Source organism: Gekko japonicus, unplaced genomic scaffold (assembly GCF_001447785.1).
Source record: "Gekko japonicus isolate JY-2015 unplaced genomic scaffold, Gekko_japonicus_V1.1 scaffold791, whole genome shotgun sequence".
Taxonomy (NCBI): Eukaryota; Metazoa; Chordata; class Lepidosauria; order Squamata; family Gekkonidae; genus Gekko; species Gekko japonicus.
In genome coordinates, this window is record NW_015173696.1 from 628,794 (window position 1) to 653,445 (window position 24,652).

The 24,652-nt window shown below is 47.4% G+C and overlaps 1 protein-coding gene across 1 annotated transcript in view; it reads left to right on the forward strand.

Moving 5' to 3' along the window:
• Positions 1–23,555, forward strand: part of ZZEF1 (zinc finger, ZZ-type with EF-hand domain 1) — a gene marked incomplete at its 5' end in the record, with an annotated part of 113,749 nt that extends 90,194 nt beyond the window's left edge. Inside the window, 15 exons of the mRNA XM_015423192.1 lie at positions 225–399; positions 542–674; positions 3,436–3,632; positions 4,711–4,830; positions 5,969–6,157; positions 7,243–7,343; positions 8,361–8,496; positions 10,522–10,881; positions 12,553–12,696; positions 13,493–13,661; positions 16,660–16,758; positions 17,673–17,838; positions 19,610–19,760; positions 20,276–20,347; positions 23,317–23,555. Coding sequence (XP_015278678.1) covers positions 225–399; positions 542–674; positions 3,436–3,632; positions 4,711–4,830; positions 5,969–6,157; positions 7,243–7,343; positions 8,361–8,496; positions 10,522–10,881; positions 12,553–12,696; positions 13,493–13,661; positions 16,660–16,758; positions 17,673–17,838; positions 19,610–19,760; positions 20,276–20,347; positions 23,317–23,391 — 2,287 coding nt within the window. The remainder of the gene's footprint in view (positions 1–224; positions 400–541; positions 675–3,435; positions 3,633–4,710; positions 4,831–5,968; positions 6,158–7,242; positions 7,344–8,360; positions 8,497–10,521; positions 10,882–12,552; positions 12,697–13,492; positions 13,662–16,659; positions 16,759–17,672; positions 17,839–19,609; positions 19,761–20,275; positions 20,348–23,316) is intronic.
• Between the last annotated feature and the right edge of the window lie 1,097 nt (positions 23,556–24,652).

Below are 24,652 nucleotides of genomic sequence, written 5' to 3' on the forward strand. Positions count from 1 at the left end.
ACACAAATGTGGAGTGGTGTGGGGTATCTGATTGTGCACACCTGAGCGAATCAGCAATTTTTGCCATGACCAGGTGTTCCCATAGCTTGTCTTGCCAGTCCGTCAGGTTTCTCAAGTGGGGAAATAGCTCTGCCTTGTTCATTTTTGTAGAATACTGTTGCTTTAGGAACAAAACCCATAGAACTCTGTCGCACATGCCATTAATTCTAATCGTTGCTCTCCAGCCGTGTAGGCCTAGACTGGGCGTGCACCATGGCAGACATCCTTCGAGCGCTGAATTCCTCCACCCAGTGGCATGGGGTGATTGCCACTTTCACAGACCATTGCATCAAACAGCTGCCCTTCCAGTTGAAGCACACGAACATCTTCACCTTATTGGTACTCGTTGGCTTTCCAGAGGTAAGTTTATTAGGCCAAGTGGTTGTGGGAGAATGTTTTTGGAAAGAGGATAAAGGTGAAACGATTTGGAATAGTTAGTAGTCAAAACCACACTGGTGGGACAAATGATACTTGAAGACTTTTGTTGTTGTTGCCATCACAGGTTCTGTGCATGGGCACTCGTTCGGTGTACATGGATAATGCAAACGAAGCCCACAACGTGATCATTCTAAAGCACTTCACAGAGAAGAACAGGGCAGTGGTTGTGGATGTCAAAACCCGAAAAAGGAAATCAGGTTCTCTTATGCTCTTTCCCTTAATCCAACCCCCAAAGCCTCTGCCAAACTAGAAAGCATGTTAAACCAAGAGGCAGAGGTTATCTCATGCTTACTGTCTCCAGAGTAATTATTGTTGAAATGTTGATGCTCCCATGCACTAACAAGGAAGGTCTTAGATCTCACCTTAGTGTTGTCAAACTCACTGTCCATTTTGCATTTTACAGCTTGTTCGCCATGGTAACCAAGAAGGGGGGGGGGTAAAAGAATGCAGAGCCAAAACACTTCCACTTCCAAGGCCTTTGATGTACCAAACACCTTACCTGGCCTGGGAAGTTTTAGTGGCCTTGAGTCTCATTTTTCTATGCTGGCTTTTGACTTACATGTTGGGCAGATGGCACTAAGAGGGGGGTGGCTGGCAGTTACATTTGGCGGGTGAAATCCCATGGGGTGATTGGTTCTGAACCTCTTAGGGCCCTTGCTTGAACCCTGTATATCTATTGCTTTTACGCCTTTAATCTCAGTTCTAACACAGCCAATGTACTGGCTGGGTCCTATCATTGTCTCAATAAACGTATCCTTCTTTGAAGTGAATGTTGTTGGGAACTGATTTACCCAGAGGTCTGATGAGTGTTTTAGATCAATCCTAGATCACTAACACTGGGATCCAAAGAGCCAGTCTTTAAGGGTTTTTTTTTAACTGTGTCACTCAGTCTCTTGCATCCCTGCCTCTCCGGGCACATTTTTGCCCATACCAGATGGCAAGTTGCTATTGAAAAGTAGGATGATTTCCACAAAAAGTTTGTGGCAGGGGTATCTGTTCTTCAGAGATAAAAGACCAAAGGAGCTATGCAACTCCTTGTGTGCATCTAAAGTAAATCTTTGGCTCTCAGCCAGTGTATTTAAACTGGGGAAGTGTGAGATTTACGTATGAGAGAAGCCTACTCTGCTATTTTAAAATGTCCTTTTCCCTTGCATGAGAAAGGGTGTCCTGATATTCTTGGGTGGCTGCTGTGCTTTACTTTCAACCTCTGACCTGTCTTACCATAAATCTTAAGTTTGTATTGATTATCATCCCAGTATAACTGGCTAGATAGATCTTTAGGTAATTATACACATCTAGGGATATTCTTTGTCAGTTAATTTTTTAAGAGTATCCAAATAGGTTATATTTTCTGTTGGACCTATTTTTCCTGTATCTAAGGAGAATATGTAAACACCTGAGCAGGACATTAATGTTTGGATCCAACAGAATAGCAATGCGGAGAGGTGGTTTTGGGCTACACAACCCACTGTCCCTGTAATAGAACATGCTGCAAGCAAAATATTGCTAAGATATGTCTTCAGTTGGCACAAAATGCTCTTGGATGGTTTAAAGGGTTTTTTTTTTGTAAGCAGTGATTTCATTATACTTGGAATAATAATTGGTTTAATAATATGAAGCGGGGGGGGGTCTGCTCCTTTTGTGCAGACAGTTGGGGTGCAGTATTGGAACGAGGCGAGATTGTGTTCAAAATCACTAGCTGATCACTCCTTCCAAAAAATAAGAAGTGCTCCAGATATGGACAGTAAAATACAACCGTTGGCTGCTCCAAATGCACTAGGTGCTTGCTTGCTTGGGAGTCACATGCTGGGCATGGGGTAGGCTGTGCTGGCAGGCAATGCTCCCTCTAAGCTGTGGAGTCTTGTGAGCAAAAATCCTACTTTGTGAGCTACCGGCATTAAAGTTGTGAGCGAGCCATTTGGCTCCTGCATAAATTAGTTTGGTCTGGAGCCCTCCTTCCTGAGCGAAGACAAAAACGTGTGAGCCGGAGGCTAAAAAAACCGTGAGCTGGCTCACACTCACTCAGCTTAGAGGGAACACTGCTGGCAGGTATCAGCTGATCCACAAATGCATCTTTTTCAGATGGGGGTTGGGGTTTTATGGGTTCCGTTTTGCCTAACTCCTTCAGTCTTGTGGCCGGAAGAAGCAGGTTGGCTTGATTTTCATTCACATTGCAGCCCTTTGGCAAAGAATCGTTATTTGCTGTTGTTTGTTTCTGTGTAGATAGCGAAACAACAACAAAAATAATGGAAGCCCTGACCTGGATAGCCCAGGCTGGCGCACTCTCGTCAGATCTCAGACGTTAAGCAGGGTCGGTCCTGGTTAGTACTCGGATGGGAGACCACCAAGGGAAGTTTATGCAGAGGCAGGCAATGGCCAGCCTCCATTCATCTCTTGCCTTGAAAACCCCATTGGGGGGGGGGGGGGTAACAATAAGTGGCCTGAGAATTGACAGGGAAAAAGTAATCATGAAAACAACTTAGAGGACTGGTATTCAACATTCGAACATTACTTGGTATTAGGTTCAGGGCCGACTTGAATAACTAGTATAGTATAAGTTTATTGTCTTAGCCATAGGCCATAACATAATACATCAGGTCGTAAAATGGTAATGTAGACAATAGAAAAATATCAGTATACTCCTATACTATTTCTACTTTGCGTTAAAAACTAAACTCGTTCTGATTTTCCTTGTCGCTAAGGCGAATAACGCCATTCTGCTAGAGACATAGTGGTCAAGGTCTGAGAGTAAAAACTTGACCAGATCCAGATCGGAGAGTCCATTACGCTGCGGAATAATAGGGGTGATGTACTTTAGCCTAAGGGCTTCATGCCATGGGCATCTCAGAATATAATGTACGAGACTTGAGTATACAAAGCTTACCTTGGTTGAGATACCAATAGAAAGCAATATGATCCCCTTCTTTATCACCTCCCCCCGCCCTCCTTTACTTCTAGTGAAAGACTACCAGCTAGTTCAGAAGTGTGGCCAAGATGACAGCGAATCGCAGGGCCAGCTGTGCCAATACCTCCAGCATTTTGTTTTCATAACCAGCCACCTTCTCCAGACAAGCATCGACAGCAGCTTTGCCGAGGCAGTGGAAGCATCCTGGGTCTTGTCTCTGGCTCTGAAGGGACTTCACAGAACGCTCAAGGTACAGTTCTGAAGCCCCGTCTCCCCCTGCTGTGTCGTGGGCGGCTACACAGGACGAGGCCTCTCTCTTTCATCGCATTGTTTCCTCTGCCCTTCCTGCAGTCAGCACCCTTCCCTTATTTTTGCCTCACAAGAGGTCGGTCAGCTTCATGGAGATTTGAACCCAGGTCTCCCCAATCAAAGTCCAGGAGTCTAGCCATTCCGTCACATTGATAGTTAGTAGCAGCATCACAGTTTGGGAATTACCTTGTGGAGCTGTCTTGCCTTCTTTTCTTTGAAGGGTAGCAGTATGCAGTAGTACTGGGTATTGGGCTAAGATCTGGGAGACCCCAAGTTCAAAATCCTCACTGTTCATAAGACTCACCATGAACACCTTGGGTCTATCACTTGGCCTAGGCCTACCTCCCCCCGTTGTTGTGAGGGTAAACAGGGGAAGGGGGAACTGTGTAGTCTGTCCCCAAGCTCCTTGGAAGGAAAGGGGTGTACCAGATCAGTAGGTTCAGATGACAAGGGAAAGTATGGATATTTCAGAATGCATGGAACAGTTGTCGTTCAGGCATTGTGCTAGATAATTCTGTTAATTGCTTCTTTGTCTTTTGGTGAGTATTTTGTGTGTGCTTATGTGTATGCCTGGAAGTCATGGTTGGCTTCTGGCGACCCCTAGTGGGGCTTGGAAGTTTCAAAGAGGGGGCTTACATCCCAGCCCTGGTATTCCTTGGAGGTCTCCCATCCAAGTACTTGCCAGGGGTTGGCCCTGCTTAGCTTCCGAGATCCGAGGAGATCAGGCTTGCCTGGGCTATCCAAGTCAGGGCTTAATTGCTTCTTTGTTGTCGCTTAACTATTTTTATGTGTACCTGTTATGGTTCCTTGGTTTTGCTTTATTTGTATGTGTGAGCTGCCTATGCAGTGTCTGAAAGAAATAATCAATAGGGAGATGACGGTCTGTTTACCATAAATCTGTGAAAGTTTCTCTCCTGCTCCTCTTTTGGGAACCTGAGGTGGAGTGCCAAGCCTGCCTTCCACCACCCAGACCTGACCCACCTGACTTGACAAATCAGTGTCTTCCCTGTCTTTGGCAGATGCATGCCTTCGAAGAAATCCGCACTGCCTTCCTTCAGACGGGCTTGCTTAAGCTGCTGGTGAAGAAGTGCAGCAAAGGAACCGGCTTCAGCAAGACGTGGCTTCTCCGAGACCTAGAGGTGACGTGCGCTTTCATCTCATTGGGCTGGACAGCTTCGTGTGCTTTCATCTCATTGGGCTGGACAGCTTCGGCACAGTTATTAAAATGTGGTAGTTTGGGGGGCACCTTGAAGACTATCCAGCATGTTGTGGCATAGCCTTTCATGAACTAGAACCCGTCTTTTCAGATGCATGTTTTGTATATACAGATGTGTGAGTGCTTGAAGAGGGTGGGGGGATACGTAGACTTTGTCACAGTGTCAGGATTGCCAAGTGTACTTACCCTTGCCGGTGGGGGAGCCTTGCCGGGCTCCGGGAGCTCTCCCAGGACGTGCGCGCACCACCAGCACGTCACAGGAAGTGATGTGCTACATTGCTCACGTTGGGGGCATGGCCCAGTTTGCTCACGTTGGGGGCATGGCCCATATGATTTCCCTCCCGACAATCTGGGCCACGCCCCCAACGTGAGCGACGTGGCTGCGTCACCTCTGGTGGGCAGCTTCGGGGGGCAGAGTTCCCCCCGGGGCCCGATTCCGCCGCTCAGAAAACACTCAGAAATAATGTAGAAACCAAAGCGGAGGTTTCCCCGCCCCCATTTGGCAGCCCTACACAGTGTGCCTGCAAATGGAAGGCAATGTGAAAATGTGCTGCAGGGTCACTTAGCTGGTTTCCTGTGCCATAACCAAGGATGAGCATCCCCTCGGCAGGTAGAAAGTCCCAGGTTCAATCCCCCATATCTCCAGATAAAAGGAACAGGCACTAGGTCCTCCTCTTTAGATGCTGGCTAAATTCTCTTGCTTAAGGAATTAGTTTGAAAGTTTGAAAGCTCGCTGGGTGACTTTGGCCTTGTTGCCCACACTCAGCCTAACCTACCTCACAGGGTTGTGAGGATAAAATGGCGGTGGGGAGAATGTTGGTGAGCCACCTTGGGGAGAAAAGTGGGGTATAGATGAAGTAAATAAAAGAGATATAATTTTTTTTTAATTGTGATTTGCCTCGAGCGTTTTCTTTTTAGATGGAAAAGCAACAGATATATAACTATCATACATAAAATTAAAACAAACATACCGTCAGAGTGTAGTATGTTAGTTCACAGGTCGGGTCCCAGGTTTCTCCTGCGCCCTCTAAAGCGGGTTGCCCTGTGTCATCCTCTTCTAGATCTTGTCAATCATGCTTTACTCCTCCAAAAAGGAGATAAGCTCCCTAGCTGAGCGGAAGGACCCAAGACTGGAGGACAGGGATGAGGAGCCGGCGGTGGATCAGTCTGTCGTCATTTCTACTGAGGCAGACCAGAACCGGCCTGACCCCCTGGAGGGCTTGGACGAAGCCACCAAAATCTGCTTCCTGGTACTTTTGTGATGCATAGTTGTTGGGCATGAGGGGAGGTGTGTAAGGATTCTCACGGCTGCAGATGAGCCAAGCCGCAGAGAAAAACAGCTTTGTATCATACTGTACAATATTGGGTACAAGAGCCTTCCTCCTCTGAGCAGGTAAATGCCCTGAGACATGAGGGTTAAGAATGGGTGGAGACTGGGGTGTTTTATTTACAGGCAAAGTCTCACTGTTTTGATGGCTGGAGAAGTTACTAGCAGACATTGAGCTCCTTTACAGTCTTTGGCTGAATTCAGACATCACACTAAACCCTGGTTTAGAGCAGGAATGGGCAGTTTGGTATAGTGAGTTTGATTCCCCACTCCTCCACTTGCACCTGGCTGGATGGCCTTGGGGAAGCCGTAGCTCTGATAAGAGCTGTTCTTGAGAAAGAGCAGTTCCTCTCAGCGCTCTCTCAGCCCCACCCACCTCACAGGGTGTCTCTTGTGGGGAGGGGAAGGGAAAGGAGTTTGTAAGCCACTCCGAGACTCCTTTGGGCAGTGAAGGGCGGGGTATGAATCCAATCTCCTCCTCCTCCTCTTCCTCTTCCTCTTCTTCCTCTTCTTCCTCTTCCTCTTCTTCCTCTTCCTCTTCCTCTTCTTCTTCTTCTTCTTCCTCTTCCTCTTTCTTCCTCCTCTTCCTCCTCTTCCTCTTCCTCTTCTTCCTCTTCTTCTTCTTCTTCTCCCTCTTCTTCTCCCTCTTCTTCTTCCTCTCCCTCTTCTTCTTCCTCTTCCTCTTCTTCCTCTTCTTCTTCCTCTTCTTCTTCCTTCCTCTTCTTCCTCTTCTTCCTCTTCCTCTTCCTCCTCTTCCTCTTCCTCTTCTTCTTATTCCAAGCCATTAAAATGTAGCTCTCTGCCCCTCCTGTGATGCTGCTGCAATTGCATTCTTATCTTCCCCTCTGAAGCTATTGTAGCCACTTTTCTCCTCTCTCTCTCATTTGTGCAAAGGAGAAGGAGGCACGCACAGCTTTGCTCTGGTTGGGGAAACAGCACCAGCACCTTTTCCCCCATCTGCCTCTCCCCCAGCTTCTCTGTTCTGATCTCAGTCAAACTTTGTTCCAGATGACGCACGATGCTCTCGACGCCCCTCTGCATATCCTTCGGGCCATGTATGAATTGCAGATGAAGAGAACAGATTCTTTCTTCCTGGAGGTTCAGAAGAGGTAAGAGAATTTCCAAGTCTGGGACCAGAGAAACAGAGGTACGCAGAGTGGTTTGACAAATAGGCGTTGGACAAAAATTAGGAAAAGAGGGTACAGAGCTGATTTTCACCGTTTTGGAAACTTTGGGGGGGGGGAGCATCTTCCTGCCTTCAAGGTTTATGTGGTCTGTGGTTGATGAGCATTTGAACAGCCTATACGTTTTAGAGGATTTTGATGTACATTCACTTGTTCCTGCGGGCCGTTAGCCAGACCTGATAGGGCCTCCCCATTAGTCCATTTGAATGGAATGTGGCCTAGAAAACACCACTTCAGACTGCAGTTGGAGGTTCACATGAAAGGGCTTCCCCATATAAAAAAAATCTGCACACAGAAAACAAGCCTGTTAGAAAGAAACGGGCTTAGAATCTTTTCCCCCGTGATACGGTTAATGTTCTGTGTGCAGGGACTGTGTTTTAAATGGGGAAGCATACAGTTGCCTTAGTCCTCACATATAGAGTGGTGAAGGGGTTAGAGCTGCTCGTTATCCAGGAGACAGGCAGAGGTCTGGTTGCTTGTACACTGTCCAAATGTAATTGTTTACTTTCTGTTCTATTTCACACTCTGCTCTTTATGGCTTCTGAGTTGTCTTGTTTTTCACATGTCTCATATTAGGTGTAGGCTCAAAGAGAGGGGATTGGCAGTCTGGGTGTGGCCATCGCTTCAGTGGGAAGCAGAGATAAGGGAACAGTCTTTCCAGCTGCAAACTAGGTTTGCTTCTGATGCCGTTTGCATCTTGCAAATGTGGTCTGAAAGGGGCGCAAAACAGTGACTGGTTTGCAATCCTAACCAACCTGTGATTTATACAAATGGGAAAATATACAAAACAACATGCCGTTGTACTTGGGAAGAGGAAAAGGGTAGGTATAGAATAGTTTCGAACATGCAAATTGGAAAGGCTTGGTATGTAAATCCTGTTTTTAAAGATGCCGCCTCTGACTGTGAAATGCTCTGGTGTGTTTTTTTGCTTGTTTGTTTAAGATTTGATGGGGATGTAGTCACCACTGATGAGAGGATCCGAACCCTGGCTCAGAAATGGCAGCCCAGCAAGCGCTTGCGCACAGAGGAACAGAGTTCCAAAGCAGTAGATACTGACATGATCATCTTACCCTGCCTGGTGAGTGTCCTGTCCTGCACCAAAACAGAAGAAAAGCAGGAGTAAGGGCGGGATATAGTGGTTCCCCCCAAGTTGCCTCAATCAATAACATTGCTGTTTTTCTGTCCCTCACCAGGGGATATGAGCAATAGAAGCCAATTGGGTGCCTGGTGTAACTCCTGTCGGTACCATCTTTAAAAAGATGGTTGTGGTCTCCTGAGGGAAGCAGAGAGAGATTTAACTCTCTTTTTCCCTGCCCTTACTTCCAGGCATTCAGGATGGCATATGTGATTTAACTCTTCTCCATTGAATATCTTCCAAAATGAGAGCTTTTAAATAATAAATATGAACAATTTCCTTCTTAACTGTTGTTGGTTCTTGTTCTGTATGGTTAGGACTTTTCTCTCAAGTGTTTAACAGACTTCAGATGTATTCATGCTCGTACTTTCCCTGCAGATGACCAAAACAAGCTTGTCTACTCCGTTACAGAAAAGGGCATTCGACACAACCCTCACTTACGGGTGCAGTTAGCATTCTGCCTGTGCAGGGCAGAACTGATGGAAACACTCAGAAATAATGTAGAAACCAAAATGTTCTCAGAGGCTCTCTTTCGACAGAGGGTCTGAAATAAAAGATTCTCCTGTCCCCAAAGAAGGTTCTTTTGCGCACTCGAAGGTATTTGGGGGGACGGGGGGGGGGACAACACAAGGCTGTTGCTCCTGCCAGAGCCCATCTTCCGAGTGTAGAATCTCAGCATCACCCAAGCAAGCAGTTTGTGGGGGGGAAATCATTTCTGTGCCCGTAACCTTGGAGACCTGCTGTCAGCCGCACAAGGTGACACTGTGTTGAGTGACCCAAAGTTGTGATCGTGTATACGGCAGCTCCATATGTTTGGTATGCTCCCTGTTGGAATAGAGTGATGAGGATTTTGTAAAGGAAGAGGGAAGTTCGCCTGCAGGGGGAAGAAAGAAATGAAAAACCGGCGTGCCGTGGAGGACTCTTCACTGTGTTTTGATGTAAACAAGATTGATAAAGAATAAGCCCCTAAGAAATCCAAATCCTCTCCTGCCTCTGCAATCCAATCCTATGCTGGCAAAATAGCAGACAATGACCTGGCCCTTAGGGCATGCAAGTGCACACCTGGGTGATGGTGGGAAGTGCTGTCAGGTCACAGCTTACTAACGGTGACCCTGTAGGGCAGGGGTGTCAAACTCCTTTGTTATGAGGGCCGGATCTGTCATAAATGAGATTTTGTTGGGCCGGGCCATGTGTGTCATAAAATGTAATGCCAGGTAGCGGAGATATAAACTTTATGAAGGACACAAACACAAAGATTTTTTTTTACTTAAAATAAAAACATGCTTAAAACATTAGTTCTGTAAGCTGCAAACCTGCTTTTTGATTTATTGGCATTCACCACAGAAATCTCATGCTCAGAGTTCTGAGTCTAGGACCCAGGTGAAAACATGAAATGGCTGAGTGAGTGAGAGAGTCTGGCGAAGTAAGCTGTGATGCAGCAGCAGCAGAACTGGAAGCAGGAGATGGCCAGTTCCACTGTGGGCCTGATGGAAGCCCTCCGGGGGCCTGATCTGGCCCCCAGGATGCATGTTTGACACCCCTGCTGTAGGGTCTTCAAGGCACGAGATGAACACAGGTGGTTTGCCATTGCCTGCCTCTGTGTAGCAACCCCAGACTTCCTTGATGGCCTCCCATCCAAACACTAATCAGCACTGACCCTGCTTAGCTTCTGAGATGTGATGAGATTGGGCTAGCCTGGGGCACCCAGGTCAGGGCTACACATTTTGTTGCCATCCGAATGGAATCACAAGGTTTTTATGAAGGCGTCTGCCGAATATGTTTAGGCGTTTTAGATATAGTGTTTGGGGGAAACCACAATAGGCAGAAGTTCAACGGCTTCAGCCTGCCCTTGCTGTCAGCCCGTAACAACCGTGCATTCAGTCAAAAGATGAAAAAATGGGGACTGTTTTAAAGACAGATTCTGAATTTTAATGTTCTAAATCCCTCCAGCCTGCTCCTCTCTTGCAGTCCAAGCCCGCCCCCAGCGACAAAGCCACCGAAGAATCCAACCCTATCTCTCAGAAGCTCATCACCAACACAGAAAGCGACCTCCAGCTCAGCTACGCCAAGCAGCGCCGCACCAAAAGTTCCATCTTGCTGCAGAAGGAGTTGGACTCCAGGAGCAAGAAAGCTGTGCGGGGCTACCTCCACCGGGTCAACGAGGCGACAGCAGTCCTCTACGCCAGGCACGTCCTCGCCTTGCTGCTAGCCAAGTGGCCCGACGACGTGGCCATCAGCGAGGAGATGCTGGAGCTCAGTGGCCCAGCTCACATGACTTACATCCTGGACATGCTGATGCAGCTGGAGGAGAAACAGCTGTGGGAAAAGGTAGCCATTCAATGCCTCTGTCTCCGTAGGCTTGCAGCTAATAGTCAGCATAGGGAAGGAGTTTGGAACAGATGGGGGAATCAGGGAGGGGGTATGAGCAGAGGTGAGGGCCCAGTGAGGTTTTTCTCCAGTAAGCATTGCAACAAGCTTCATTGTCACACAGGACTGTTGCGCAGTGAGAACTTGAAAGGGAGCAAAAAGAGATAAAGTCAGGTTATCTAAGAGCCAGTGCTCCCTCTAAGCTGTGGAATCTTGTGAGCAAAAGTTCTACTTTGTGAGCTACTAGCATTAAAGTTGTGAGCGAGTGATTTGGCTACTGAGTAATTTAGTTTGCTCTGGAGCCCTCCTTCCTGAGCTAAGACAAAAATGGGTGAGCCAGAGGCTACGACACACAAGCTCACACTAACTCAGCTTAGAGGGAGCACTGGTAAGAGCTACTCTCTGGCTGCGATCACACACACTAAATAATCCACTTTCAGTCCACTTTCCAACTGGATTTTGCCAGTTCACACAGTGAAATCCAGCTGGAAAGTGCATTGAAAGTGGATTATTTAGTGTGTGTGATCGCAGCCTCTGTCTCTTCCAGCTCTTTGTCCCAAGCTGGAAGGCGCCTGCTGGAGAAGGAACACGATTAGAGGACAATTGACTGAAGTTTCAAGACCAAACTAACACTAGATATGCTGGAAATGAGAACATCCCCCCAATTCTTCTTGCTCTGTTTCACTTTTGGTCAATCTGCAGCCCAGAATTGAGTTTTAGAACATGTACAGAAAGTCACAGGTTCAATCCCAGCACCCCCAGATAAAAGGAGTCGCTGTATAACATCGCTTGGGAAGGCTGCTACCACTGTCAGCTGAGAGGCAGGCCTTTGGTCTGCGCAGGTATAAAGTACTAAGCAGCACCACACTTATATAATTAGACCAAGCGGGATACATAACCTATTAGAGTTACATCAGTTGTTGTTCAGTCGCACAGTCAAGTCTGACTCTTCGCGACCCCATGGACCACATCACGCCAGGCCCTCCTGTCTTCCGCCGTGCTCCGGAGTTTGCTTAATTTCATATCAGTAGAAGTGATGAATATTAGAATAAAAGTACCTTCACCTGCACTACATGTACATGGGGACTTTTGTTATCGCTGATAACACTGTCCCGGGAACTTCCTTTAATAGGTTAGTATCCTGTCCAATATAATAATATAGCATGGTGCTTCTTAAAGGTAAAGGTAAAGGTTCCCTTGCTCGAAAGCCAGTCGAATCCGACTCTAGGGTTGCGGTGCTCATCTCCGTTGCAAAGCCGAAGAGCCAGTGCTGTCCGAAGACATTTCCGTGGTCATGTGGCCGGCATGACTAAACACCAAGGCGCACGGAACGCTGTTGCCTTCCCACCGAAGGGGTACCTATTTATCTACTTGCAATTTCTTGCTTTCGAACTGCTAGGTTGGCAGGAGATGGTGCTTCTTAGCATTTTATTAATTCAGTTTTAGACACCGCATTCCTCTTTGGTGGTGTTTCTGCAATAGTAAAAGGCAGCCGAGCACATTTGTGTTTTCAAGGATCTGCAATTCTTCAGCTGTGAACTGTGCTCAACTTTTGTGAGTGCGTATGTATAATGAGATTTTTTTCCATGAGATTTCCCCACACACACACACACATTCTTTCTCCTCACCTAGATTCTCCTGAAAGTGCTGCGTGGCTGCAACGAAAGCATGCTTGCAACAATGGCGCTCACAGCCTGTCAGTTTATGGAGGAGCCTGGGATGGCCATCCAAGTGCGCGAATCCAAACATCCCTACAACAACAATACAAACTTTGAGGTACTGGGTCTATCAGTTCTTCTGACACCAGGAATGTGTGAACCCAACCTCCCCTTAGAGTCCCTTATGAATCACTGTGTATGTCCTGATGGGAAGGGAGGGAGGCCCCAGCAGTGACTCATGAAGAGATGCAGTAGACAGCCTCCTCTGAGGAGTTGGGTAATTCTGCTGCAGTTTTGCTTTGGAGGTGGATATGTCTAGACTCTGCACCCAGAGGTGTTTTACCCGAAGAGTGGAATATCTGTCTTTTGCATCGGCATCCGTGCTAGTCTAGGGTCCCAAGTGTCAGACTAGGAATCTGGGAGACCCAGGTTCGAATCCCCACTCTGTTATTGAAGCTTGCTGGGTGACTCTGGGCCAGTCGCACATTCTCAGCCGACCCGGCTGCCTCTCAGGGTGGTTGTGAGGATAAAATGGAGGGAAGGGAAAGGATTTAAACTGTTTCGGGTCCGCATTGGAGAGAAAGATGGGGTATAAATGAAGTCAATAAATAAGTGCCTCCAACTCAGAGCTTGCCCCTGGTCCCCGATAACTATGGTTTGGTCAGTCCAGGTGTTCTTTGCCAGCTGCCTATCACATGGCTTCCCCTGTTGCGACCAGGCTGAGTGCACAGTTCTCAATAGCTTACTAAACTGGGTACCAGCCTAGATGCTCTTGGCATAAACTCCATGTTCCCAGCAGGCTGCAGTTCAGCTCTGTGGTTCGTTCAGTGGGTTGCACCCCATTCGGTTCCCTTTACACGCAGCGGCGCCACATATCTGGAGTTGCTGATGTCGGCCTGGGCTGTCTTCCACAGGATAAGGTTCACATCCCCGGTGCTATCTACCTCTCCGTCAAGTTTGATCCCCAGTGTAACACCGAAGAGGGGTGCGATGAACTGCTCATATCCAGCAGCAGTGACTTGCAGCATGACCGGCACAGCTTCAGCGGACCCCCACACAAGTGGACCGACTTTGAACTCCCAGGTGAAGCTCTTTTTTGGACCTGTTTTCTGCGCTACATGTCAAAGGTGCCTGGTTTCCTTCGGCATCTCTTTTTTAATTATTTTTGTTGATGTTTAACATTTGATATTCATTCATAATCCTTTTCATCCAGATTACATAACATAACCAAACATCAGATACATCAGTTTTACCCTTTATTATTCCCTCCCCCTAGCAACCAGAAAAAAAGATCTTATATCTGTAACCATGAGCACACCCTATGGAGTTTTATAAACACATCATTGTTGGGGGCCCCCCTTCTCTTACCCATCTTATATACCCAAACCATTTCTTCTTTATTTCCAACGCCTTATCTTCCCATGTATTTTCCTGTTTTAGTATCAATAAAATATCTGATTGAATCCATTCATAAAGGTACCGGTTCCATCTTTCCGAAGTCCATTTTAAAGCATCTTTCCATCCATATGCTATTACCGCATGAGCAGCTAGAATCATAGCTTTAAATAAATCCCTTTTGGATTTATCTACTTTATTATTTCCCAGCAGTCCCATAAATAACACTTTCTCATTCAACTCAATCTTAACACGACATAAATTATCCACCTCTTCCAGGTTCAGGTTCTAAAATTCCATTACCTTAGGGCAGTGGTGGCGAACCTATGGCACGGGTGCCAGAGGTGGCACGTGCCATCGCCCCAGCCAGGCCCAGACCATCGTTAAAGTGTCAAATTCTCTGCCAAATAATTTTAAGTAAATGAAAGCATTTGGGATTGCTTTCCTTACTTTGTTTGGATCATCTTAAGTTAATGTATGAGATGTTTTTTTCTAAAGTAAAACCTCAGTATTCAGGTTAAATCGCCATGTTGGCACTTTGCGATAAATAAGTGGGTTTTCGGCCGCAGTTTGGGCACTCGGTCTCTAAAAGGTTCGCCATCACTGCCTTAGGGCATTCCCACCAAAGATGTGCACAATACCCCCTTGCCCTTTGACAGTGCCAACACTCTGATTTCATTCCCTTAATCATATACGAGAATTGTGCATATCTCGAAAATACCGTATAGGAGTGACTGATGCATTAACTTCCTCAGAGAGGAGAAACCCTTGCTGATAAGCAGTAACTGGCCTTGCACTGATCCTAATTTAATACATTCATCATTGCATTTATTTATTTACACATTTTGTGTGTGTGTGTGTGTGTTAAGTGCTGTCAAGTAACTTATGGCAACTATATAATTTAATGACCTGCAAAACATCCTATCGTTGACATCCTTGCTCAGCTCTTGCAAACTGAGGGCCTTTGTGGTTTCCTTGACTGAGCCAATCCATCCCAGGTTGGGTCTGCCTCTGTTCCTGCTGCCTTCAACTTTTCATAGCCTGATTGTGTTTCCAGCGACTCTTCTCATAATGTGACCCAAGTATGATAGCCTCAGTTTAGCTGGCTCGATTTGATTTAGAACCCACATTGCATGCAGTGTTTTCAGCGATTGTGCTTCGCTGGCCCAGTGCAGACATAATGGTTACTGCCTGCAACCCATACTTGGCAATCAAACGCTGCCCATGGGGAAATGGAGATTCCCTCCCATTCTCTCTCTATGAATTCCTCTCTCCATTTAACTACAATTTACCATTATATCTACCTCAACACTAACTGTGGTTGATGCTGTCTGGGATCCCTCTCCAGTTTAGTTGGTAGCCCGGGAGAGTGCAAAGAGAGTCGTTTATAGCTCTTTTGAGGTTCAGTATGGCTGCGGTGGCTCAAGTGGTTAAGAGGCTGAACTGCAGACCGGAAGGTTGGTAGTTCAGCAGTTCAAGATCCGAGTGCCGCATGACGGAGTGAGCTCCCGTCTCTGGTTCCAGCTCCTGCCAACCTAGCAGTTCGAAAGCAAGAAATTGCAAGTAGATAAATAGGTACCACTTTGGTGGGAAGATAACAGCATTCCGTGCACCTTGGCGTCTAGTCATGCCGGCCACATGACCACGGAAATGTCTTCGGACAGCACTGGCTCTTTGGCTTGGAAACTGAGATGAGCGCCGCAACCCTAGAGTTGGTTTCAACAGGCTTTCAAGCAAGGGAAATCTTTACCTATGGCAGTCTTATGAATGAAGGCTCTTCTGAGAATGTTGATATGATGCATTCCAGTGTGTTTAGAGAATTGGGCCGCAGTTGAATCAGTTGCTGACTAATGGGAGTTCAGTTCCGACCTGATTCCTTTCTCTCCCAAAAGTCCCTCTAGCCTGCGTTGGTTTCATTCCCCCCAGCTTGGCAGAGAACAAAAAACTCCATATGTCTTATACCACGCTCACCATGACTCATCCCTCCCCGTGTGTCACTTACAGAACAGCTTATTAATGAGAGAGAGAGCACCCCAAAGCTCTCCTGTTGTTCAGGATGTGTTGCCTGTCAAAAATATTTCTAAACAATTGTCAGAAAACATTCTTAATCTATTAGCAGTTGCCAGCAACAGATACTTCAGCATTTGGAATCAGGGCTGTTTTGTCTTGCAAATGATTGTATTTAAAACTATTCCTTGCTTTTAAAGAACAACATGAAGCAAATAATTTTCTCCCCTGTCTATTACCATGTTTGTTGAAAAAGGCAGAGTGAGGATTATGCTTCCCATTGTGGACAGCAAGTTTTTTGCATCCAGGTTCAGTCCTCAGCATTTTCAGTTAAGTATCAGAACATAAGAACACAAGAGATGCCAATGTTGGATCAGGCCAAAGGCCCATCCAGTCCAACACTCTGTATCACACAGTGGCCTGAAATACCAGGTGCCGTCAGGAGGTCCACCAGTGGGGCCAGGACATTAGAAGCCCTCCCACAGAAGCTGGACAAGATCCTTCCTCCACTTCAGACCTGGAGAGCCATCCTCCAGTCAGGGTATCTTGTGCAGAGCTGGATGGATCAGTGTCTTGACTTGGGAGAGGGCAGTCTCATATGTTCAGACATTTTTTAAAAACTACTTGCACACAGTGAGTTAGTGTGAGCTTGTGTGACTCTTTCCTTTCTGCTCGACAGGAGATACACTGTACTATCGATTTACATCCGACATGAGCAACACTGAATGGGGCTACAAGTTTACAGTGACGGCCGGTCACCTGGGGAGGTTCCAAACAGGTGAGCGCTGGTCAGAGCGGTACACTGAGGAGCCTCCTAGTGGTGTTTTTGTGAAACTAGGATGTCTTGGCATGAGAACTGTTCTTTACATGGATGTCTTGGGGTGTGTGTGTGATGAGGTTTAACATTATGTACAGTGATGCAGAGGCTTTTGTGTTCATTGCGTAGCATGGAGTTTGAAGTATGATCTGGAAGGGCAGGTGCAAAATACTGCTCTGATCATTTGTATACGATCTCTTTTGTATGTTGTAACTCAGTGGCTCCTAATCAGAGGGCCAGGGACCGCTGGGAGGGCCGCGGAATTATTGCAAAGGCTCTGTGAATCCATACGCACCCTAAGCAGTTATCATTTTGATCTTTTTGACAATATGCATATTCTCAATCAATGCATATTAACGGTATAACTACTGTCATATGGGGTGGTTTGCGGAATTATTTGATATTAGAAGGGGGGTCCCCATACTCAAAAAGATTGGGAACCACCGTTGTAACTTATAAGTTTCTGGGTTGGCTGAAGCGTGGAGATTCTTTGCTCCCCCCCCCCCCCCCCCCCCCCCCGGTCTTCTCAGAGAAGGTGGGAGCTACGGCAGACAGGACTTTCTTGGTAGTGGCCGAAATCTTTGGAATGGCTTCCTCTACAAGTTTTGCCCAGCAGCTTCATTTCTGACATTTGGGCACTTTATTTCTACATGCTTTGGGGGAGTTCCCATAAGATTGTGTTGCCTCCTCCTGGTTTGGCTATATTCTGTTAGGTTTTATTGGTGTTTCATTGTTTTCCATGTCGCTTACAGCAAAAAGGCTGCTTTTGAAATGTGGGGTAGAAAGCATTTTGATAAATAAATAATAATAGCCATGTATAAAAAATGTAAAAAGGTGCCATAAAAAGTACCCTCTGACTGTGTTTTGAATTCCAGGGTTTGAGATCCTAAAACAGATGCTGTCAGAGGAAAGGGTGGTCCCTCATATTCCACTGGCCAAAGTTTGGGAGTGGCAGGTGGGCGTGGCCTGTCGACAAACGGGCCACCAGCGATTGAAAGCCATCCACTTGCTCCTGAAGATAGTGCAGTGCTGCAGCCAAAGGTATGCCTGCTAAGTCTCCATTCCATTGCCTGCACTGCTCATCCTCATATCTGCACAAACTCAAACAGCTGAAATCCCGTCTTGTGGCTTTGAGGGCTACAATTTTAACCTTTATTTTACAAGATAATGTGTTAAGTGTATTACAGAACGGTAAAAAGGAAAGCTAAGAATCATTCTTGCATGAAAAGAATTTTTTCAAAAAAGGGATGCCAATTAAAACATCCTTGAGTTTCCGCTGGGAGCTTTGACCTCCTGGGCCCTCATGTCTCCACAAATGCTGGCTGCCGGCTCAGTGGCATGTTTGCCACAGAACCTGCAAGCGCTTCCGCCTTTGGGGTGGTTTTGATCCACCAGCCTTGCCATGACGAGCTACACAAGCACATGACGGTACCAGCCGTTTTTCTTTTCAGCCCTTTAAAGCTTCCTTAGCAGCCCGAATAGTCCAGACTAGCCCAAGCTTGTCAGAGCCTGGGAACTGAGCAGCCTCAGCCCTGATTAGTTTATGGATGGGAGACCACCAAGGAATTCTAGGATCGCTACACAGAGGCGGGTGATGGCAGACCACCTCCGCCGTCCACTTGCCTTGAAAAGCCTTTGAGGGGTCGCCGCAGGTCAGTTGTGACTTGACAACCCTTAATTATTGTTTTAAAGCTTCCTTCTTGGTGGCCCTCTTCGGGTAGTCTAGCTTTGCTTTAAAATAAGAAGGTAATAAAAGACACCTTGGACGTATCACGTAATGGATCTTCAAGATCTCTAATGCTGAAATGATAACAGGGAGCTCGTGCAGCTTCCATATAAAAGCATTCTTGACCTTCACGGGCGTAGTACGCAACAGCGTTGAAAGGGAGCGGTTTGTAAAATCCTCCTGTGCCCCATTGCCCACATTCAGGTTAAGGTGCGGGGATACCTTTTCCCATTTCAGACTCGAGAATCATCTCGTCTCCTCCACCACCAACCTGTTTGCGCAAGTCCTTTTCCTTGCTCTGCTATCAGAGCCCTGTATGGATGAAAAGCGGCATTTTATTTGTTTATTTATTTATTTATATCCCACCCTTGCCTGCACAGGCAGGCTCAAGGGGGCATACAACAGGTTAAAAAACAATAAAACACAGATACATAAGTGCGATATTATAAAATTTCATACAAGAAACGATATACATAAAATGCAGTTGAGTGCAGATGGCGATTGCTGTAAGGTGGTCCGATGTAGCTAGGCCAGTGTCCAAAGTTGTTCTTAATGCCAGTAGTACGAGGGCCATAATAGTCCAGTTTTTAATAGCTCATTCATCAGTGGCGGCTCCTAATTGAAGCACTATAATTATGCCTTGTGAAACAGCGCAGGCATGCCTAAATCTGCAAAAGCAGCACATGAGAGAGAAAGGGTGCTCCCCCGAGCCTCCCCTCGCAGTGCTGGAGTCAGATAGGGTGTGGGCCATTCCTGCCACCTTGGAACTCTGCCTTCACCTCACCCTTTCATGGGTGTCAAGCAAGGCTCCCTCTAAACTGTGGAGTCCTGTGAGCAGAAATTCTACTTTGTGAGCTGCTGGCATTAAAGTTGTGAGCGAGCGATTCGGCTGCTGCATAAATTGGTTTTCTCTGGAGCCATCCTCCCTGAGCTAAGAGAAAAATGGGTGAGCCGGAGACTAAAAAACTGTGAGCTAGGTCACACTCGGCTTAGAGGGAACACTGGTGTCAATCAAGTCATAGGCTGCTTACGCCGTAGGGGCCTTAGGGCCTTTCCTGTGTTGATTTCATCCTTTTTTCCTCCCAGGGACTGCGACCTCACGTTACTGAAGCCACTGTGGGAGCTTTTCACCCGCATGGAGAACAACATGCGCGTCGACATGACAAAGCCGGGAATCCTCCTCCCACTTCACCGGGCGCTGACCGAACTTTTCTTTGTTACTGAAAACAGAGTCAGTGTAAGTGTCCCCCCCCCACACACACACACACTTCTCTCCAAGTGTCGAGAATGCAAACAAATAAGTTTAGGCTGTTCTTCTGTTCCTCTTGCCTCTTTTCAAAAGGCTCTCCTAGGTAAAGTTTGTGACCTAAGATAATTTAGCAAAATGCCCCTTTATGGGAGTTATACCGGAGTGCTTGTTTTACTTTCATGAGGATTGCTGTTTTTCTTCACATTCTGATCCTGACTGGAGTAAGCATTGAGTGTGCCGCAGTCCTTGGATCAGATGTGCAGGGGGGGAAATCCTTTTGAGATGCAGTGAAAGACAGCAAAAGTGGAAGTTGCAGAATTTATTTTGGCTTTTTAGCAGAGAGGTGGGTGTGCACGCGCATGCATATGTCAAGGTTTCAGTTTCGCTTCTCTTTGTTTTGCTTCACTGCTTACCTTGCCATGTATTACGGGGGAGGGAATTCATAGGGTTACTGTGTAATCCAGTGGCAAAAATACTTTCTTTTTCTCCCTTCACATTTACAGGAACTTGGAACTCTGCAGGAATACTTGCTTGCCTTAAATACGGAAGACCATCTTCACCGCTGTACAGCACAGGTAAAAGTCCCCGGCGTGTCTGATCACATCCCTCCTGCTTGACACAACTTGTTGTGCGCAGAGAGATTTGGGACACTGCTCCTTGGAGGATGGGTGCCGAATTTTTTAAAAAGCCAGTAAATAGCATGTGGCTTTGACCCATGTTGACCGATGACCTCATGTCTCTTGATATCCCCCTGGATTTGTTCCCTAGCTCCTTGTTTAATGTCATCATTAGACATTTTGATGCACAGGTCACAGGCTTCCATTTCTACCCCTGGACTTGATACCCGTGCTCCCTCTAAGCTGCGGAGTCTTGAGAGCAAAAATTCTACTCTGTGAGCTGCTGGCATTAAAGTTGTGAGTGAGCGGTTTGGCTACTGCATACATTAGTTTGCTCTGGAGCCATCCTTCGTAAGCCAAGACAAAAATCTGTAAGCTGGAGGCTAAAAAACTGTGAGTTAGCTCACACTAACTCAGCTTAGAGGGAACACTGCTTGATACTGCATAGATTTTTTTCCCCCTTTAAAAAAGGAGGGGGAGATTATATTCCCATTAAAAGTGTAGAATAGGAGCTCCTTCTGGACTGGCCTTGTAAGACGTGATTGTTGATCTGTAGTGAGCCGAAAGTGGCTGTAAGAATATCTATGTCCGATACTCCCGTTTCTGTTTCCTCTTACCCCTTGTGCTGAGAAACTGTTGTCCATAAAAGAACTGCCCCTCCTGGAAGTTGATGTGCAGGTGTTTCACATTCCTCCAATCTCCTCCTTTTTCTTCTGGCCGCATTCGATAGCTACAGGTGTCGAAGTCTCTGAGAATCCTCAGTGACGCCATCCCACCGGCCCTGCTACTCCCAATAAGCCTCTGGTGGAAGCTGGTGGCTTGGCTTTCGCAATCTGTTCCCCTTGAAAACATATCTAACCATCACATGCTGAAAATGAAATTTCCTTCCGTTATGTGATCATGTGGGGGCCCTGCCCTAGTGGCGCCCCCAGCCCACAGTTGCATAACTGCCCTTGTTCAGCCGGGTTATGAATTACTTTGCTGATCACAAAGTGTTCTTGTCCCTATTTCTTGTCCAGATCTGCTTGAGTTCTTTCCTGTGTGGCTGCCCTCAAGGTATTAGGGACAGCATGTGTTGGCATGAACAAAGCCCCCCCTCTGTTCTGAATTGTTTGCTGTCAAAGCAAACGGTTACAGAAAAGACACTTTTAGCTGCTGGTGCAGGGTGCTGCTCAGCCGTCGCCTTCTCTCTCACTGCCTCTGCCTACAAGCAGCTATTCCTAAAAGAGCTCCCTAGTATGAGGGTTCCTCCCCCCAAATCGAAAGCTCTTCTCTTTGATGGCCTGTAGAAAACTGCGTCCAAAAGGTTTCCACCTCAAAAGTAAAACCTAAAAGACATGTCTGTGGCACATTTTGCAAGGCCCATTTGAATGTAACTGGAAAGGCATCTGGGCAGAATCTGAACTTTGGTTCGAGAGGAAGAATGTTGTGGCCTGCGACGTGCCTACCTCTCAGGACCCTGGGGATGTGTTGCTCTCATGTCAAAGCCCAGTCAGGCATGCAAAGAATACGATGCTGCCTTATACAGAATCAGCAATTTAAGAGAAACTGGGGATGAAAAACCTAAGAAGGTATGAACATTCAAGAACTATTAAGTTATAAGCAATTGTAATCAATTTTATACTAAAGCATAAGTACTCAGAATGTACAAAATACAATATTTGGGCATAATAGCCAGAAGTACACAAAATCAGAACATACAATGTAGCAGTAATTTCAAAGCATCTCCTGCGCTTGCCCCGGTCAGCGTCACTTAGTTCCATTCGGTCTCGCAGCATGAAGAACCGTCGGGATGGAGAAGTGCCTCAATTCCCCGGCATCGCGCCGGCGAAGAGGCGACCTCTCAAGAGTCCCATGGCCACAGCCCCTTCAACCGGGTCCCTTGGGGGGTGACGATCCTGCGCACCCCCTCCTTCTGCTGGAGCGCAGCTTCACTCCCGGGAGGTCCGGGAGGCGAGTCTGCTAGCACGCCGCCATCAACCGGAAGTCCATAGTTTGAGCTTTCTGATGTGGGCCAGTCATCTTGCCATAACTACTCTCTTACCCAGCTAACCGAAACTTACGCGTCAGCACAATCATTTTCTCACAAGCACCCCATCATGCACTGCCAGGGCAGTCCTCCTTCCCATGACGACACATGAAGCTCCTTCTCTTGAGTCAGGTCCTTGGTCCCTCAGAGGCAGTATCGTCTACTCAGATGGCAGCGGCCCTCCAGCGTCTCAGGCGGAGGCCTTCCACATCCTCTACTGCCTGATCTTTTTAGCAGGAGATGCTGGAGTTCGAACCTGGGGCATTCTACATGCCAAGCAGATGCTCTGCTACTGCGCCACAGCCCTCTTCCAAGTGGATTTAGAGGGTGTAACCCCATTTAGGATTGCACTGTGCATGGTTTTAAGTGCAGCGGGTGTGCATCAAAGAAGTACGCTAGTCGGGGATTTTTGATCAGCCGGCTGTGGCTTCCTGTGAGAACGCACACAGAAACAAGCCTGAGATTGCCCGATTGCCCCCGTACAGCACGCTAAAAATGCCGAAAGGGGTCGGGCAGGTCTTTGCTGTGCTGTTCCACAACCCAGGCGCAGAATACGAAGAATTGCCCGTTTGTGTCCTTTCAATCCTGTTCATCACTAGATACAACCTCAGGATACTCCTGTGAACTTTCTCATTGAGCTGGGAAAGACAGGCGGCAGCACTCGCAAGGAGCTAAAGGTGTTGAGCGGCAAGAACTGTAATCCTCCACCTCCCTGTGTCCACCCCCCCCCAATTTTCACCCCCCCAGCGCCCTTGTTGGACCAGCAGGATCAGCACCATCATTGTGGAGGGATGGGAATCTGCTATTTTGATGTTTCGCTTGGTCTTTGCCTCGCTGACACTCATCTCTCTCTCTCTCTCTCCCTCTCCCTCTCTCTCTCCCCCCCCTCCCCAAACAGGCCCTGAAAAACATTGCTGCTATTAGCCTTGCCATTAACTATCCCAACAAATTGACAAGTCTCTGGAATGTTTAATGAGCAAGACTTGTGGTTTTGGGGATAGGGTAGTTTTTTGTCCGTAGGAACAGCGCAAGCACCGGAGCTTGTTCCAGGCATGGGAGAACGGACAAGAGGGAGAGACAGGGTCCTTCTGCTTCCGTGTACATGCACAACGCAGCCACACACACAACCCACCCGCACCACCAGTGTAGATTCCGTCAAAGCAGCAGCGCACGTCCGAGGAAACGGGGCGCACCCTCTCCGGAGCATCTCGTGTGTCACCTACAGCTATGTATGCACTTCTATTGTAGCATGTCTGTTGGAACAGTATTTACTTTCTTTAAATTTTTTCGAAGTAAACGGAGGGAGGCGGTGAGGTGGTATAGCTTCCCCCTCCCCGACGGAGAGGAACGCAGCGGCCTTTCTGGTCATCGACCCTGCTGGATCGTCTCCCGCCGGGGGGGAAACTGGACAGTTACCTGGAAGCGAGCAGCTGGAAGTCTCGATTCTAACCCCGGTGCGGTTCCTGCCACGATACCTGCCTTGCTCAGGGTTCAAGAAGGCGTGGAGGAGCGGGGGCATGCAGAGTAAAAGCTGGCTGCTGCCGCATTGCCATTTTGCTTCCCGTCCCTTGGGGAAAGGTGGCACCGCCCCAGCCAGGAATCGGCTTGCAGCAGCCAGCTCCCGTCCCTGTAAAACACGCTAAACTGAAAAATAGATTTGTAAGAGACTGTTGCTAGACGATCAGCTTGTGCAGGTTGCTCATGCCAGGGGAAAGGTCAAGGAGGCTTCTCTCCAAGGTTGCATCAAAGAGAGAGATGCTGGTTGAGTCGGAGGTCCCAGCTCCGTAGTGGCTAGCGACTCCCCTAACTTGCTTCACAAAGCAATAACTGTGTAGCTCCTGCTCAGGAAGGAGTCTATGCAAAGACCTCTTGAGTAGAAATGAATTGGCTTTAATCTTTTGCTGGAGGTGGAGGGGGGGGGCTGGTGTTTTGCTCCCTCTCCAGAGGCAAACAGCGAGAAGAGCTCAGTGTTTCAATGTGCGTGGAAACAGAAACGGACACCCACGTTCAGCCCCCGTCCACAAGTTGCTGTCGCTGTCTTTCTCACGTCCCGAGTTTGCAGAACTTGCATGCTTTGCCGCTTTTCAACATTTTAATTCCAAGAAAAAGACGGGACACGGATGACTCAAGGCAGTAAGGAACTCGTGTCAGGTGCGGTCAGATGGGGATGGATCTGCTCGGGAGGAGGATTTTTCTTCGAGAGCGATAGCCCCTTTAACATTCAGAGTGCGCAG